General features: G+C 36.2%; 1 protein-coding gene across 10 annotated transcripts; it reads left to right on the forward strand.

The window, feature by feature from the left end:
• LOC140788894 (ubiquitin-like domain-containing protein CIP73) lies at positions 1-15,235 on the forward strand. Of its 10 annotated transcripts, none has more exons than XM_073138405.1 (17): positions 20-137; positions 1,074-1,226; positions 2,255-2,372; positions 3,555-3,662; positions 6,274-6,376; positions 8,381-8,496; positions 8,592-8,663; positions 8,753-8,896; positions 9,060-9,138; positions 9,225-9,403; positions 10,934-11,098; positions 11,182-11,253; positions 11,328-11,457; positions 11,558-12,037; positions 13,210-13,514; positions 13,633-13,709; positions 14,843-15,235. In XM_073138405.1, the coding sequence occupies exons 5-17, from the start codon at positions 6,352-6,354 to the stop codon at positions 14,853-14,855; spliced, it is 1,857 nt and encodes a 618-aa protein (XP_072994506.1). In that variant the 5' UTR covers positions 20-137; positions 1,074-1,226; positions 2,255-2,372; positions 3,555-3,662; positions 6,274-6,351; the 3' UTR covers positions 14,856-15,235. The 10 variants fall into 10 exon arrangements, with proteins under 10 accessions (XP_072994501.1, XP_072994502.1, XP_072994503.1 ...); XM_073138409.1 differs by having other exon boundaries at positions 1,092-1,226; positions 8,756-8,896; XM_073138406.1 differs by having other exon boundaries at positions 32-137; positions 1,092-1,226.
• The last annotated feature ends 1,198 nt before the right edge of the window (positions 15,236-16,433 follow it).

The following is a 16,433-nucleotide window of genomic DNA, read 5'->3' on the forward strand; positions in this document are numbered from 1 at the left end:
TCATGGGACAGAAACGACTGCGAAGGGGAGAGTCAGAGACCGAGAGAGAGAGAGAGAGAGTCTACAATCCCAGGTCTTCTCTATCTCCGTTCAATCTCGCATCGAGGATTCGACTCCGACCGCTATCGCCGTTCAAGGTAATGAAGAGCTATATCAAAGCGATTCCTTCCGTGGTCTTGAATCGGATCCTATTTGTCGATCTAGTTGAATTCGTTCCTTGCTATCTCGTTCTGTGTTCCTCAAAGATCTCGATCTTCTCAGTAAAAAGTGCATTTGTAGATGTTTTTTTTTTCGGGTAAAGTGGAGCTTCGGAGTGCTACGGTGTGGTTTGATCTTTCAGGAATGACATTTCTGATCGATTTTTTCTAGATTCTTGGGTTTACTTTTATCTGAGCGTCATGGATATCCATTATATTTAGGGGTTTAGAAATTTGGATTGCAGTGTAATTTTTTGGCTGCTTCAATTCTGAAGTTGCTCGAGGATTGCATATGCTGTAAAATATTAACTGAAGAATAAAAAATGTTTTGTACTTTGACTGGGAAAGCAATTTATAGGGTTAGCTGAACAATGTCGGCCACAAGGCACCTATGATGTCGGCACTAGGTTTTTGCTAAACTTTGTATTTTGAGAGGAGTGACATTAGTTTGTTACTGCAAGTCTTTAGAACTCTTTAATGGAATTTTGTGACTTATGTTGCGCAAAATAATCAATCCTGATTTGCTTAGAGAGCAACCTCAATTTCTAGGAACTAGGAAGTATAATTGGGTGCAGTACATCCTGTATTTGTATTTGTACATCAGAGCTTTGAATTATAATTTACAGTGCATATTGTATCTGTACATTAGATTATTGAAATTTATTTAGCTGACATATATAAGCCTAATTAGATAGAGTTAATAGTCATTATCACATGATTGATAGCTGCCAAATAAGGAGATATGGTTTTGCATGCACCAATTGTTGAGTGAATTTGAGTGTATCTCGAAGTGCTTGACAGCAAGGAACCAACAATTATTTAGAATTTCATATTGTCAACACTTAAAGGTGAATTTTAATTTCCACACACAACCAGTGTGCTCTTGAATTTCAGGAGAAGATGGAGAGCAATAGGGTGTCTGAAGTAAGTACCTCACATGGTGATGTGGCTGGAGATTCTGAGACTACTGTCGACATAAAAATTAAAACTTTAGATTCTCAGACATACAATTTGCGAGTGAATAAGTGTGTAAGTAATTCATGTTTGTTTCTTTACATTTTGCAGTCCAGGTAGCTTATTGGTGTTTCACTACTAGTATTTATGTTCTTTGTATCCTTTCATATTCTTGTGTTTTTTGTTTTTCCTTTCCCTTTTCTCCTGTTACCTTGTTTTCTCTTGTTTTAGTTCTAATTTAGCAGTGGATCACTTCTTGGCACACTTCATTTAACTTGTTATGTTTCATACAATTTTCATGGCATTCTCGGGATCTGGTCATGTTTTGCATTCTTCATAGGTGATTGTTTATTTCAATGATTCTCTGTTTACCCATACTTGGTAGAATATCGACAAACTATAAAAGTTTAATCTCAAGGTAACGGTTTGTAAATTTTATCATAATTGCTATAACTGAGAGTCTGCATCTTTTATTTATTCATTCTCTTGATAATTGCAGTGTACTGCGTTTACCGTTTTTGGTAGCCTCGGATACAAGTCAAACATTATGTTCTGGTTGAATTAATTTTCTTTTGTTTTTCATTGTCTTCCGTCGGCACCTTTCATCTGTACACTTTTGTGCACTTTCCTTGGGATGCCAATTTTTTTGTCAAGTTAATTATTATAAGTTAAATGAAGTTGTCAAGGATTATCTGGTCTTTTTCATGGTTTTCTCCCTAGATCATTTAACTTAGACTATGGTTTATGTCTGAATTCTGAACCTAGTTTGCTTGCATTCGCCAGTACTTCTCCTCCTATAGTGCTTCTTTAGCAGAAAAAGGAGAAAACAAGGAGAAAAGGTAAGTGTGATGGAGTTGAAAGGAGAGAGAAAAATAGAGAGAAGAAATAGTGGAGATTTAGATGACATGATAATATAAAAAATTAACAATGGCAAAATAGGGGAGACTGAAGGAAAAGTACAATATCATCTCACCATATCGCACTAATGTCACATACACATATCTATATCTTTTCTGTGGAGGCAAAGGCAGGATTGCTTTTCTTCTCATTTGTCATCTTACCAGGTTGGCATTGCTACTTCCATAATTTGATCTTCCTTCCAGGTATCAGTTCCACTTCTGAAGGAACAAATTGCCCATGTAACTGGAGTGGTATCAGAACAGCAACGCCTAATATGTCGAGGAAAAGTTTTAAAAGATGATGAACTACTTTCTGCTTATCGTATCCTTATCTCATTATTTGTTATGCATTTTGTTTCTATCAAGTATAGTTGTAAATATCTAAATCTGAATTCATAAGTATGTGTACCATTCTTTCTCTATTGTGATTGCATGTGTATCTTAAATACTGACACCTTCAAAATATGCTTCTGAGAATATTGACAGTATGTTATCTATTAGGCAGTGCATTATTGCTCATCTTAGACATTAACCTCCATAGGTGTGAATCATCATGCATGGCTTACCAAATGACCATGACTTATATTCTCACATACTGTTGCAAGATTGCAAGGATTATTGTTCTGTAGCGTGACGGCAAGCACACCAACAATTGCTATGCCTGGCCATGAGAACAGTATGGTGATACTACTTTTGGAATCTATTTATCATAACTTGCTTTTGCTATTTTTACTTTGCTGTATTAGAAAATTTGTTTGGTATGAACCACTGATACAGTGATGGTTCCAATTATCTTCCCTTTAATTGTTACAGATTTCTCTTGTGTACCTGGATTTTGTGCTTTGATCTTAGAGAATTTGGGAAATCCAAAACTAGATAAAATCGGATTTTCAAGTTGGCAAAACTTGTTTGAGATGAACTACTACAGGGTGAACCTACATGATTTTCCTTTCACAATTTTTTTCTAATTTCTTAGAACTTTCACAGATGGAATTAAAAATTCTGTTATTTGGAAAATTTGCATATTCAACTTAGTCATGACAATTTAGTGATTTTATGCCATCCTTTTGGGTTGGTGCTAGGAGGTATAATATACACCCCAAGGATAGTCTTTCTATTAATGTATAAAAACTCAACTTCTTTTAATAGGTATGTCCTCTAACTAAGATACGATATTAGACTCAAATAAGTATGTCTAGATTACAGCGTTCAAGTTTAAACAAGAAAGAAGCACTTAGATAAATTCTGTTTCTCGCATTTGCTCAGTAGTCAGCAAACTTTTCTATGCAGCTCTTATTTTGCATTGAGCTGAAGTCTGTAATTTATTTATCTCTTTTGTATTCAAAATCTTTCTCTTCAAATTTCTGTACTTCAGGTGTCTTGATAGTTAACTCTTTGGTCTGTATATCTAGTAACCTGGATCTATAATTTTTCTCAACTCTTTTCTGCGTTGTTAACTGCTTGATCAATTGAAATATGCTGTTTCTTAATACAAACGGTTTAGATGTTGAAGATGGTCATACATTGCATCTGGTTGTTAGACAACCAAGTCAATCTTCACCTTTTGTATCAACCAGTTATACAGGGCTGGGAAATGTATCAGGCCATCCAGGTTTGCCCTTTTTAAATGAAAGATACTCTATGCAAATACTACTTGCGTAATTGTGTGTGTTTATCTTTCGATACATATTATATACATCTTCATAATTCTGTCTAGTGTCTACATATTTATAGTTTAGTTGTATATATATAAACTGTATATATATGGGTTTTCTCTTTGCCTTTCTTTTGGAAATGCCCATGCTATCTTTGTAATCTGTAATTGTTAATATGAAAGACTGAGTTTATATAATGTAGAGAGAGAATCTTCTAAAGAATTTGAACCTCTATTTGTCATGTATATGTCATTATGTAAACATCTGCTACTAAAATTGTGTTTTTTTAGCAACTAATGTCACAAACTGAATTTGGAATCATGACTCTCTATGTACGCCATAAACTTGAGATACACAAAGCCTTTAGTTTAAATTATCAAATCTAAACACATAAAAGAACTAAATTTATATCAACAATTCCAAGTTAATTAATAAAAACTCCAAAAGATAATAAAGTATTTCAAAGTTAGACAATCAATGTCTTTCCAAAATAATACTAAAGCAATTAATGCGACTAAAGGAAAAACCAAAGTTCTAAGTGGTGGTAAAAGAGTCCCAATGCACCACATTCATTTACCACATCAATTACCATATGAAATGTTATGAGAATTTTATAAGATGAAAACTTTTAGCTCAGTGATGAATCCATCCTAAATAAAACCAAAATACTTAAAAGTATGATTTAAAATCCAAAGCTCAAGAATTTTATAATACCTGAATAATATCTCACGTAAAGTGATAAAATCATAAAACTAAGCATGCTCATAACATGAATAAGAATGTATGACCATGAGTAATAATGTCCGAGTAATAAAATGATAGTATGTTCAATTTTTATAATGCAGAACTCCTCAATCTCGAATAAATGTTATTTTTTTTGTTTGTGTCCTTAGGTCCATATCAACTAGAAGTCACTCGCTAAATAGCGCACTCGGATCTTTTTCTCGTAGTTGATCTAGTTAGAGTCATCAAGAGATGTTACTAGGTGATAAACACGACTTGTTTTCCTTCCAATCGTCGAGAGAGATTATAATCACCATAGGAACTTCTCAATAAGTATGTTCCATCTATTTCAAGGTAGATTTGAGTTACTACGGAAAATCATAGAATGATCGTACTTGAATTGTTCTCTGGTCATACCCAACCTGTAGCTAAATGTTTTGCTAGATGCACATGACCAATATATTTGAACTTTTGCATGAAGATAAAATATCACGAAGAATAATGTAGCACAAAGATACCATTTGCACGGAGAACATGATTTATGACAAGTAGTATGCACATATTTTTTCAAAATACAGAGTGGAGTAAAACTAAGTGAATCCAATCATCTATAGTCCATGCTAAATAACTCGAATCAATAATATAAATGCAAGAAAAAACCAAATTTAATCTCTAAATTGGGTCGGTTGAAATCCAAAACTACTTGGGTTCACCGATTTACTCATATCAGTTAGGCCCCTTGGCCCAACCAATCCGAGTCAAGCTGGGTTACAATTACCCAACAAATTATAATGGGTTAGCTTGTTGCAAGCCCAACTCATCTAAACACCCAACCATAGTTCTTCACCCCTCTTGATGGAGAGGAAGGAGAGGGAAACGAAAATGCAAGCCAAGAGAGGTGGTTGTTGCCGTTTTTGCCTCTACTGCTGATCCACATTGACCACACAAGAAAGTCCCTTATGACCAAGGCAACGCACACCAAAAAGAGGTAGGCCAATGGTGATCAGGCACTACTGCATTGTCGATGACTGGAGATTGCTCCTTCGGGTATCTGAGCCACGACGACTCCAATTATTACCTACAGTGCAAGGTCATTGATGTGAAGCTTCCCTGGCCGGTGTGACGTCGACACGAAGTCATCGACCGGTGATCACTCCGACGAAATCGAAAAATACAAAAAATGTAGAGACATAACTATCTATTATTATTAAACTCAAATTAATTATGATAGGTGGAAGATGACTCATAGATGAGTTGCGAGGTGGTCTCCGATTTGTTTGATGGCTAGATACGACCATTCAAGTATTGACGAGGTAAGCAAGAAGAAAAAGAATAAGAAGAAGATGACAACAGTGTAAGAAGAAGAGGAGGGGTAGGGTTTTTCTATGTAGAAATTTTTAGAGTTTGTTGTTAAGGAAACAAATGATCTCGGCAGAGGTACTCATGTCCACCTCTTTGTCACTAACAGACGAGAGGGAGGGAAGGAGACACATGAAATGAACATGGTCCTTCCTTTTTTTATTGTTATGTGTGTGGTTATTATAACTAATATAGATTTCAAGTAAAAAGACCAAATCTGTGTTTCTATTAGAAGTTCCTCTTTATTTTATTAAGCAACCATAATGAGACTGGGCAAGTGATAACTAAACTTCCATACTTCAGGTTGAGTTAGTGATTCATGAATAATGACACTAGTGAAACTGATAGTTAAATACTTTTCAGAAGGTTGTCTTTATCTACTTAGAAAGTACTTAGCCTATTGTGGCCATATACCAGACAACCTATTCAGATTCAGTTATTTTCTAAGTTTTATCTTTTATACAATCTGTAATCTGTCTTCTGAAGGTGATTTGACTTGAGAGGATGGACAAGTGGGAGAAGATTGGGTAAAGCAAAAGAATAAGTACTTGGAAGTTTAGCAAGATGATTAAGTGTGAAGGAATTAGGGGTAAGAGATTCCTAATTATTTTTGTTGAAAATTTGATCATGCTTGGTTCTAGTTCCTGTGACCAGACGCTAGACCTAGAGAGGATGGAGTTGAATCCAAACAAAATCCGTAAATAACTCTAGTCCCAGATGTTCTTTTTCTGAAATCAGCAAATGACTAGAGATCCATGAGGAAGAAATATCACAAGTCAAGCGCATAGAATTTATCAGATTAGAAACACAAGAAATTTTCTACTTCAAGATCCTTTTCTCATAAATCAAGGGACCATGTTTAGGCGAACTAGTCCACTATTAACTAAGCAAAATATAAGCGGTCCACCAGATGCATAAACTGAAGTTATTTTCATGTCTTCCACCTTCATTACGTAACTTCTTCACATCTTGTCTTGTATGAAGGTGGTCTAGCATTCTGCTGTTAGAAGAGGAAGTTCTCATTGGAAAAGCACTTGAATCTCAGAGTGACTTGGAAATCTAAAATCACAAGCTAATCAATCAATGAAGAATAGATGTAGATTTCTTGTGTTTTGCAATATGTTAGATTCAACCCCAATGAAAGAACTTGTGCTTTATTCTTATAATGTCTCTCCCTTAATAAACATAAGCAAGGATTTATTGCTCTGTTGAAACGGGGAGTGCTGATGGTTTGCTGGCATAGATGTGCCAAGTGACAAGGTGGCACTGGTGATGCCTGACAGAATCCTCGTGTTGTGGCAAGAGAGGGAGTGCCAAAAAAGACACAATCTAGAGGGAAAGGCCAAAGCAGAGATGCAAAAAACATGCGAAGGGGAGCTTAGGGCATTGCTTGAGAGAGAGGAGTACGACGCAGCAGAGGAATAGTGTAGGCCAAAATGACGGGAAAGAAGAGTAAAAGGAAGAATAGGTAGTTTGTTTCAGGTTGGACTTAGGAGTTAGGTCCCTGCCAGTACCAAATGTGTCACCTGGTGCTGTGTGTGCTGGGCGGCAGAAAAACAATCAACAGTAAAGGCCGATAATTTCATTTTATTTTATCTTGCTAATGATGATTATACGAAGATCTTGCCGAATCCATACTAAATTCACAATGGTCAATAATCAGTTAGGCTAGGAGTATGCGGATAGTTATTATTGAAAGGCTAACTGATCAAGTTCAAGCCCGGATAAAATCAAGATTGTTCAACGTTCATCGTTGATTGATCAAGCTACAGAAAATTGCTCAGATAGATCATAGAGAAATGAACTATGAAGGTCTTTGAGTTTCAGATCCAGAATCTTCTTTTCAAAGCCTTGAAACCACACTAATTTTAACAATGGTCAATTAAATTCCTCAACCGATTATGCTAGGAGTATTCAGATAGTGATTATCGAAAGGCTAACTGTTCAAGTTCATAGCCTGGGATAAAATCTTGATTGCTCAACTTTCATGGTTGATTGATCAAGCTATAGAAAATTGCTCAGATAGATCACAGATAAATGAAATATGAAGGTCATTGAGTTTCTGATCCAGAATCTTCTTTTCAGTGGTCTTGAACTGCTGCATGCTTTCCTAGAAGACTCGAGTCTCAAGACTCATTATCTGTTCACGTGTATATTTCCAAGGCAAGCATTTGCAAAAGACTTCGTAAATTGATTACAATGAAAATTTATTCTAGGTGGTTCTTTCTTTTGCTTATGCAGCTTTATAGGCCAAGACTTTCTTTAGATTTGAGACTATTTATTTTGTTCAATAAGATAATTTAGAATATGTTTTGCATCTTTTGGTTGGAAGAAACATAGGAAATGAGAATCTTGATGGAGATTTTGAAGGAAAATCTTATCAAAAAGTGAGATTGACAATTTACTTGTGTCTGCCATTCCGTCTACTGATGGCTTGACTTGCTGCTGCTTACACTTGCATTTTATTTGGTTGTTCGTTCAATTATTCTGCACCGCATTCTCTTTTTTTGGCTCAGATATTTTAGAAATTTATCTTTTACTATGCTGGTATCTTGAAGTTACAAATGTGAACTAATTGTGCTTTATACTACAGCTACAACTGCTGCTTCAAATGTTGCTCAGCAGCATGGCATCCCAGTGACACGTAGTATTGTGCTTGAGGCTATTAATATAGATCAAGCGAACAATAATGCTCCACATATTAGTCAGGTGAGGTGGCAAATGTCGAGCAATTTTTGAATTGATAATTCAAAGTAGTGTCATGCTGTTGACTTTTCTCATATGTACTGTGATCATTTGAACAGATTATTTCTAGTCTCCTCAATTTAGTTGATACTACAAATACTGAAGCCCAGAATTCCAGGGCGGATATTATTGTAAGCTGCAATATGTGGATATGATAAGTTGATAACTCACCTATATTAGAACCACTTATTTGATAAGATTCTATTAAACTAATGGTCAGCAGGGTGCACACAATTCTGGTGATAATGGGCCTCTAGATTCTAGACCGCCTCACACGAGTCCTGCTTCTATGAGGGTTGGTCTTGACTCGCAACAGTCTTCTTTTCGACTTCAATCTGAAGCTCTAGGATCTCAGCAACCAACTGTAAGTTTTAGTTCTCATGACAAAAATATATTTACTGTTCTAGATTAATGTCCTTCTCTGGGCAGGTTGTTTTGTAGCTTTCTAAGCATCATAATCAGATGAATAATGTTAATGCATATGGCCTGTGGTTGAACTATGTTTCTGGGGAGTAATATTTCTGCAGGTCATTCCTGATTCTCTGGCCACCTTAAATCAGTATCTGGAATTCATGAGGGATGAATTCATGCGGACAGGTTTCAGTGGTAGGTCTGATTTCCTTATCAAACTTCATATTAGAAATTCCTTATGCCTGTGAAACTTTAGTAACTCAATCACATGCCTTTTGCAGGAAGGAGGGCGAACAGTGATTCAGAAGCTGTTGGCATGCAATCCACTGAAGTGCTGAATTATGACTACCAAACTCATTCAGCTTTTAGACATAGTGTTCTGCCAACCCCTGCATCTTTAGCTGAGGTTGTGCTCTCTACAAGACGACTTCTCATGGAACAAGCTGCAGGATGCCTATCCGTATGACCTTGCTCTCTCCTTCATTATTATGATTATAATTACAATTATATTGTGGTTGCTCACTGCAGTAACATATTGCATATACTTTAACAAGAATGTCGGATTAGGCGAATGATCACAATCGCACTCTGGGCACTGGGCAGCTGATGCCTAATTCAGATGGCGAGTTTTGGCTTTTTTGGCCGAAACAAACTGAAACTCTTGCTTTTAAGTTAAATGGGTCGAATCCGTGAGGAATCCGACCTGGAGACATCAATTATTTGATGTCCTCGAGTCCCACATCCCATCTCTTCAGGTGCTTCTCCAATGTAGATCCGGCCTCCATCGACATCCCATCTCCTGGATATGCAATTTTATTTTTTTTCCTTTCTTCTTTTGCTCTCTCTCTAACGAGATCCCCACACTTGCTTTCCCTGTCACCCTCTCCTTTCTCTACAGCACTCTCTTACTCTCATCCCTCTTTCTCCCTTTTTCTTACTCTCCTCCCTCTCTTTCTTTCTCTCTCCCTCTCTGTCCTGCAGCAATCTTTTTGTTGCAGTAACAGAGAGAGTGCGAGTTGTTAGGGAGAGTGAGTAGAGAGAGCAAGAGGGAGGGGTGGAGAGGGGAGAGGAGTTAGGAAAAGAAAATTAAAACCATCTTTGCTGCAGAGAGAAAGGTGTTAGTGGAGGGATGCAAGTGAGAGAGAGAGGGAGGGAGGGAGGGAGGGAGGGAGGGAGGGAGGGAGGGAGAGAGAGAGAGCAGTAATCATTTTTTGTTCATCTTAATGTTCAAACATGTGGTGTCATTTTTCTGAGTTGCCGATCTTACCGATACATATCATTTTTCTGATCTATTGATCGTGATACCGATACTCAAAACCTTGCTTTTAAGGTTTAGTAGAGAACAATGTTTAGTAACTCAAGAATGTAACCACAAGCTTGCTAAGTAGCATGCCAATGACTCAAAAGGAAGTCATGTTTCATAACTGTTTTGATCTTTTCAATTTACTACAATTTTACTATGTACGGGCAGTATATAACACACAATTTAGTTAATAGTGATTATAAGAGGACTGTTGTGACTTGTGATTGAAAAGGGAGAATTGTTGGATGGCTTTAGAGAGAGCTCATGATTGAGAAATATGATGTTGCTCGAGATATTCGACACGGGAGCTTGTTCTTGCAAAATGCAAAGTACTATGTGGTTTTGTTTTTTATGAAACATTAAATGGAGAATTGGGTAATTGAGGAAAAAGTATGCATGGACAGTTAGGGTCCACCTTTTTAAGTTGTAGAAGAATTTCAAAGAAAGGATGATTAGAGGATGGTTAGCTATTATGAGTTATGAGATCTGCCACTACAAAGAAATGCTCAATGGAATGAATGATTTAATTGTTTTGAAATACAATTTATTATAATAATTGCTCTTAGGTATCAAGTGAACATGACTCTAACCTATGTCATTGGACACATTATAAGTACTTTTGGTGAGCAAATGATACTTTAATTGCCAAGATTGTTGAGATAGTTGACATCTTATTTCTTGTTATAGCAACTAGCAAGGCAGCTGGAGGATCATACAAATATAACTGATCCCTTGATGCGGAGGAACCTTCAAGATAGTGTGATGAATTCTGGAGTTCTACTGCAGCAATTGGGTTCATTGCTACTTGAGCTTAGTCGCACTACGATGACATTGCGCATGGGTCAAGCACCTGTAGGTTTTATGAATGGCATTTCTTTTTCGTCTGTTTCAAATTACATTGTTTTTTGCAGTCTTAATAATGCTTTTTTCTCCAGTCGGAAGCCGTGATTAATGCTGGCCCAGCAGTTTACATATCCGGATCTGGGCCAAATCCTGTGATGGTTCAGGTCATATTACTTCACATTAACTGAATGAAGCCACACTTTCTATATTATTCATCTGTTAAACTTATTCTCTGCAGCCTGTTCCCTTTTATCCTGGATCAATTTCTCGTGGGCACACGGGAGCTTTGTTTTCTGGTCAGGGTCTGCAAGGTGAACCACTTGGATCTGTAATTCGTCCTAGAAATATTGAGATACATATTCGCACAGGTGTTGTAGATCTTGCCTTTTCTCCAGTCTGCCATTCTGTTTTCATTTGTCTCTTTATTTTTACGATCCAATTAGAAATAAAATCTTCTATTATCTGTAGGTCGTACAGTACCGGTTACTACTGCTGGGGAACAGGCTGGTGCACAGCAGTCACAGGAGCATGCAGATCCATCAAGCAATTCTTCCAGTGCAAATGCTAGTTATCAAGCAATTCCAGGTATTTCGAGTAGTGCACCAATTATGGAAGAGTCTGGAATAAGGGTATTGCCAATAAGGACAGTGGTTGCTGTACCTGCTGGAGTCGATTATTCCCCATCTGATTTACATGGTACTGGACTTGGGTTAATCTACCCTCTACTAGCCAGAATTCAAAATCTTGGTACCGGGAATGCTAGTGATGCAAGAGGTAATCAGTCATCAACTGAACCCTCTCAGGGTGTTACCATTACCAATCAGCAATCAAATCTTGAACCTGTAATGCATACACAAAATTCAGAATCTAGTGACAGATGTCTTACCAGAAATGACAACAATTTACCTGCAAATCGTGAGCCTGCAGCTCCTGGGTTCAGTTATCAAGGTCAGTTTTGGTTACCTTTTCCTAATTCTGTCAAAGTGCTGTTCTGCCCTTTTAAGTTTTATGTGGAATTTAATCTGATACTTAAAGGAGCTTTATTATGGTCCACAAACTGTATATGATATATTAGTTTCCTTAGCGATGACAAATCTTTTTGTGTGCTGATACTTGTCGCTAGCATACTTCTAAAGAGTTGCTTGAATTATTAGATAAAATAGTTTCAATGAGAAGTAAGAATTTGATGAGACAAAGAAATGGTTAAAAAAATTCAGTTAGTTTAAATCTTTTACCTCCTTTCCTTTGTTGGTGTGGCTATATTTTTGTCAAGCATGCTAAGTTGAAAAAAAAACAGCATTTCTGTCTTATGTTGGAAATGGAGCTATACTATTATTATAACAGTCAAACAAGAGTCACGAAAGCAGCCCTAGCCACTAGGTGCAGAAAGACTTTGTTGCAACTCCTTAATTAAGAAATATTTAAAAGAGAAAAGAAGTGCAGTCAAAATGTCAAATATATCTTCACAATATGTCCAACCCAACTTGGATGCTTCTGGAAATCAGTGACTGCGACGAATTATTTTGAGTCCATAAACCAAATGTGAATCTTTGCAATTTTTCACCTTTGAATAATGTGCGAAAGAGTGCATGACCAAGCATGGATTTAACTGCTATGGCACATCCCATGCCAAGGTTATGTGCTGAGCATCACTAATGGAAAAGAGATACATAAGTTGAGAAGCATGAATTCTGTAGTCGCCATACTTGAAGCTGTCCTATTGCAGCAAAAGGAGAGGGAGGAAAAATTCAGAGTGGTCGAATGTTGCTGCTGCAAGTGCAAAGGGAGCTGGGTTTTCATTTGCCTTTTTCACTAACTCAAACTACAACAAGGAGAAATTTTTTTTTTTTGGGTTTATTTGTAATTAACTATAAGATAAAAGCCTAAGTGAGATTAACTTTACAAAAATACGGATTTTAGTTTTTCAGGATATAAACCCTCTACATAAGGGTTTGACATTTTTGGACTGGACTGTTTATGTTATAGAAGCAAAATTTTGAAGTTTCTATTCTTATATCTGGTAATAGGTCACATGGATGTATTCTGTTGAAGGAGTCATTCATTGTACCAGAATGTAATCATTTGTCACGCTCAAACAGCTTCATGGATTTCTACTGCAGGTCAACAGGGGCCACACAGTAGTAATGGTGATCCTGATGTTCAAGCCCATTTTATGCAGCAAATAGGCGAAAACTTAAACCAGATGATGGATAGAGTTGGTCAGTGGGTTAGAACTGAATCAGTTATAGGTTCTGCGACAGATCAGATCAGCACAACCAGAAACGCTGAAATGCTGGAGGTGTCGGGAGCCAGTGAAGATGGTGTACTCTTTTCCAGCTTGGTTCGTCAGCTTATGCCATTCATATCTCAAGGCACAACAATACCAGATGTTCCAGTAGATAATCATAGTTCTTCAAATGCACAGGTAAGAAAGAAGTCTGTTTGCCATTCCTGTCATTCTATTAAGTGCCAAAAGCCACTTCCGGCAGCAATAAAGTATCTTGGTGGTACATAACATTGGTAATGAATATGATTTTGTACAGACTGCAAGGGAGAGTGAGTCGAGTAGTTCTCAACACCGTCGTGAGCCTCTTGAGGGCCCAAATACTAAACGCCAAAGGTATGTTTTTGACAAACTTCTGTCATTAAGATGTCCTATGATATCCACAATCTTAGCATTACTAAATGAAACTGTTCATTGCTTTAGAGGCACCTTTTAAAGTTTTAGTGGCCTTTTTTTAAACCAGAGCAACAAAAATGGTGGTAATGTTTTACCTTTCCTCTAGGCATTTGGTCAAAAGAAGTATTAACCTTTTATGGTATTCAAGAATACTTTTAAGTTTTAACATAAGGTGCATTTCAAAATGATAAATCCTTTCTGGAGAATATTGATGAACAAATCAAAGGTAAGTTGTGACAGTGGTACAAGTAATGTCCATTTCGACATCTTCATCGTATTGCTAGAAAACTCTGATCAAAGGATTGACAGAGTAAGTAACCGTTCTTTGCAGTGGCTTTTCAACCATTGATTTTGATTTGCCAATAAGGTGAGTCCGCATGGCTAAAAGATTGACAACTTCAAAATATATGTATAAATTTACATATTCATACACATCCGCTATTAGGAGGTGTCTCATATGCAGTAAGCAAGGGTCAATGACCATATATATGGTCTATTTGGTCAGGCAGGTGAGGTACTTATGTCGGACCTAGGCAGATGTACCAGATTATGTTATATGTGGAAGTCATTTGACTGTCTGTGGTGCCGGTGCTCAAACAGTGAGGCTCGTGCCAGTCTAGGCTTGATATCTACAGAAACCCATGAACCAAATGGATTACTTATAGTAAAAGAATTTTTTTAATCAATATCCTAAACATGTGTTTTTGGACTTATACTAGTATGTAAAAGAATTAGTTTTCCGGCTTTGAACACTTGTATGCTGTCTTCATTTTGAAGTCTAATGCTTCAAATATGATCTTTCATATTTGAAGACAGCTTATAAGTATGATCTTTCATTTGATTACGAACAGTTTCTAGAACGAAATTTTGTTCGCCTTCTTTTCATATCTTAGTATTTCTTTCTTGTATTCTTAAATTAGTTTTCCGGCTTTGAACACTTGTATGCTGTCTTCATTTTGAAGTCTAATGCTTCAAATACGGTTACAAAATCTGTAAATTGTCCATATTTATAGTCCTTAATCTTCCTGATTGGTCACAATATATCTTATCGGCTGAATTTCTCTTTTTTGCAGAAAGAATGATTGATTTAGATAGGCATGGTTATTTCAGCGATGTTGGTTGAGCTGAGGATGTGCATCATGATTGGCAATCTTAATGCCAGAATGGACAGCATTGTCTAAACCCTAGTGGCTATGATTGGATGACATTATCTGAACCCTGGAGGCTCGAATGACAAGCAAAGTTGGTGATACTGCAGTCGGATAGAGCGTACTGATGTTTCACAAGATTATGAATATGAGACCTCTGGGGAAAATCTGAGGGATGCATTCTCCCGTTTTCCTCTCTAGCCTGTTAGATTCTTTGCATTCTCAAACTCTGCTTATGGCCTTGCAATATCTAACCTTCACCATTGTTACCATTTTATAATCAGACCATTAATTAGTTTTTTGACTGGATTTTCTGCATGCGTCGTTCACAACAAGCCGTTTTTTTACTTCTGTAATTAGATGAGGCTTACTGTTTTTGATAATTTATTTGGTAAATCTACAGAATAGTTTTATGTCAGATATTTTACATTTATGGCTGCCATCTGTAAAGGTTAAAGTTGACTATCAAGCATGTTTGGATTTTTTTTCCTAGGCTATATAAAGATATATAAAGAGACTAGCTCTCATATTGTTCAAGATCAAACTATGAATAAATTAAATCCCAATATTTTTATAGAAAATTTGAATAAATAATTCTTGTATAGGTTTTAACCAGTGGGCTGTAAAGGTGACCCAAGAAGGTTGGATTGGAGATGGGTTGGTTTGAGTGTTAATTGAACTCAACTACTTATGTGTAGCCGTGTGGGCTTCCTTATCCAGTTTCAAATGTTACAAGAGGAACCTACCAGGATTTTGGATTGGACTATTCAATTTCTGATGTCAGTTTGTCTGTCCAACCTGTATCCTAATTGAATGTATGGAGGTAGTAACTTGTGTTGCTTTTACTTCAGTGAATGGACATCCAGTTTATATATATGTTAAGTATTAAAAGAGTACTATGAATTTCTTTTACCAGTTATAACCCCGCATCATTTATATCAGTGCAGTGTACGAGATTATTTTTCCACATTGTGAGATTATCTATTAGGATCATATTTCTCCGCACTTTTTAATAATAAATATAATAATTATAGATAAATTTAAATTTTAGTACTATTTTAAATTCAATCAAAACCTATATTTTAATGTTATTTGTTACTTTAATATTATTTTTATATCACATCAATTATAGTCGTTTTTTTTTATATTAGCATTCAACTAAATATTAAAGCTCTGTTTGCTTTTGAGTTCAGGGACTTTCGTGAACTGATTCAAGGATCCTAATATGATTCAGTAACAAAACATCTTAAAAATAAAAATTAAAAAATAAGACTAACTAATTTATGACTTAGCCTCAAATTAAACAAAACCTAAAATAACTTATATCAGCATTAACTCTTGTTCTAGTCTTAAAAATTAGAATATTTATTCTAACACTAACCTTATTTCATAAGTGAACCGCGTCCTAAGAGTCTATAGCTTATTATAGGTTAGACAAATAAATTAGTTAATTCTAATATATAAATAATTAGACCAACTAGTATGATATAGTAGAACCCACATCTATTTTGCGGAA

This window comes from Typha latifolia, chromosome 5, assembly GCF_019914945.1.
Source record: "Typha latifolia isolate L0001 chromosome 5, TyphaL0001v2, whole genome shotgun sequence".
NCBI lineage: Eukaryota > Viridiplantae > Streptophyta > Magnoliopsida > Poales > Typhaceae > Typha > Typha latifolia.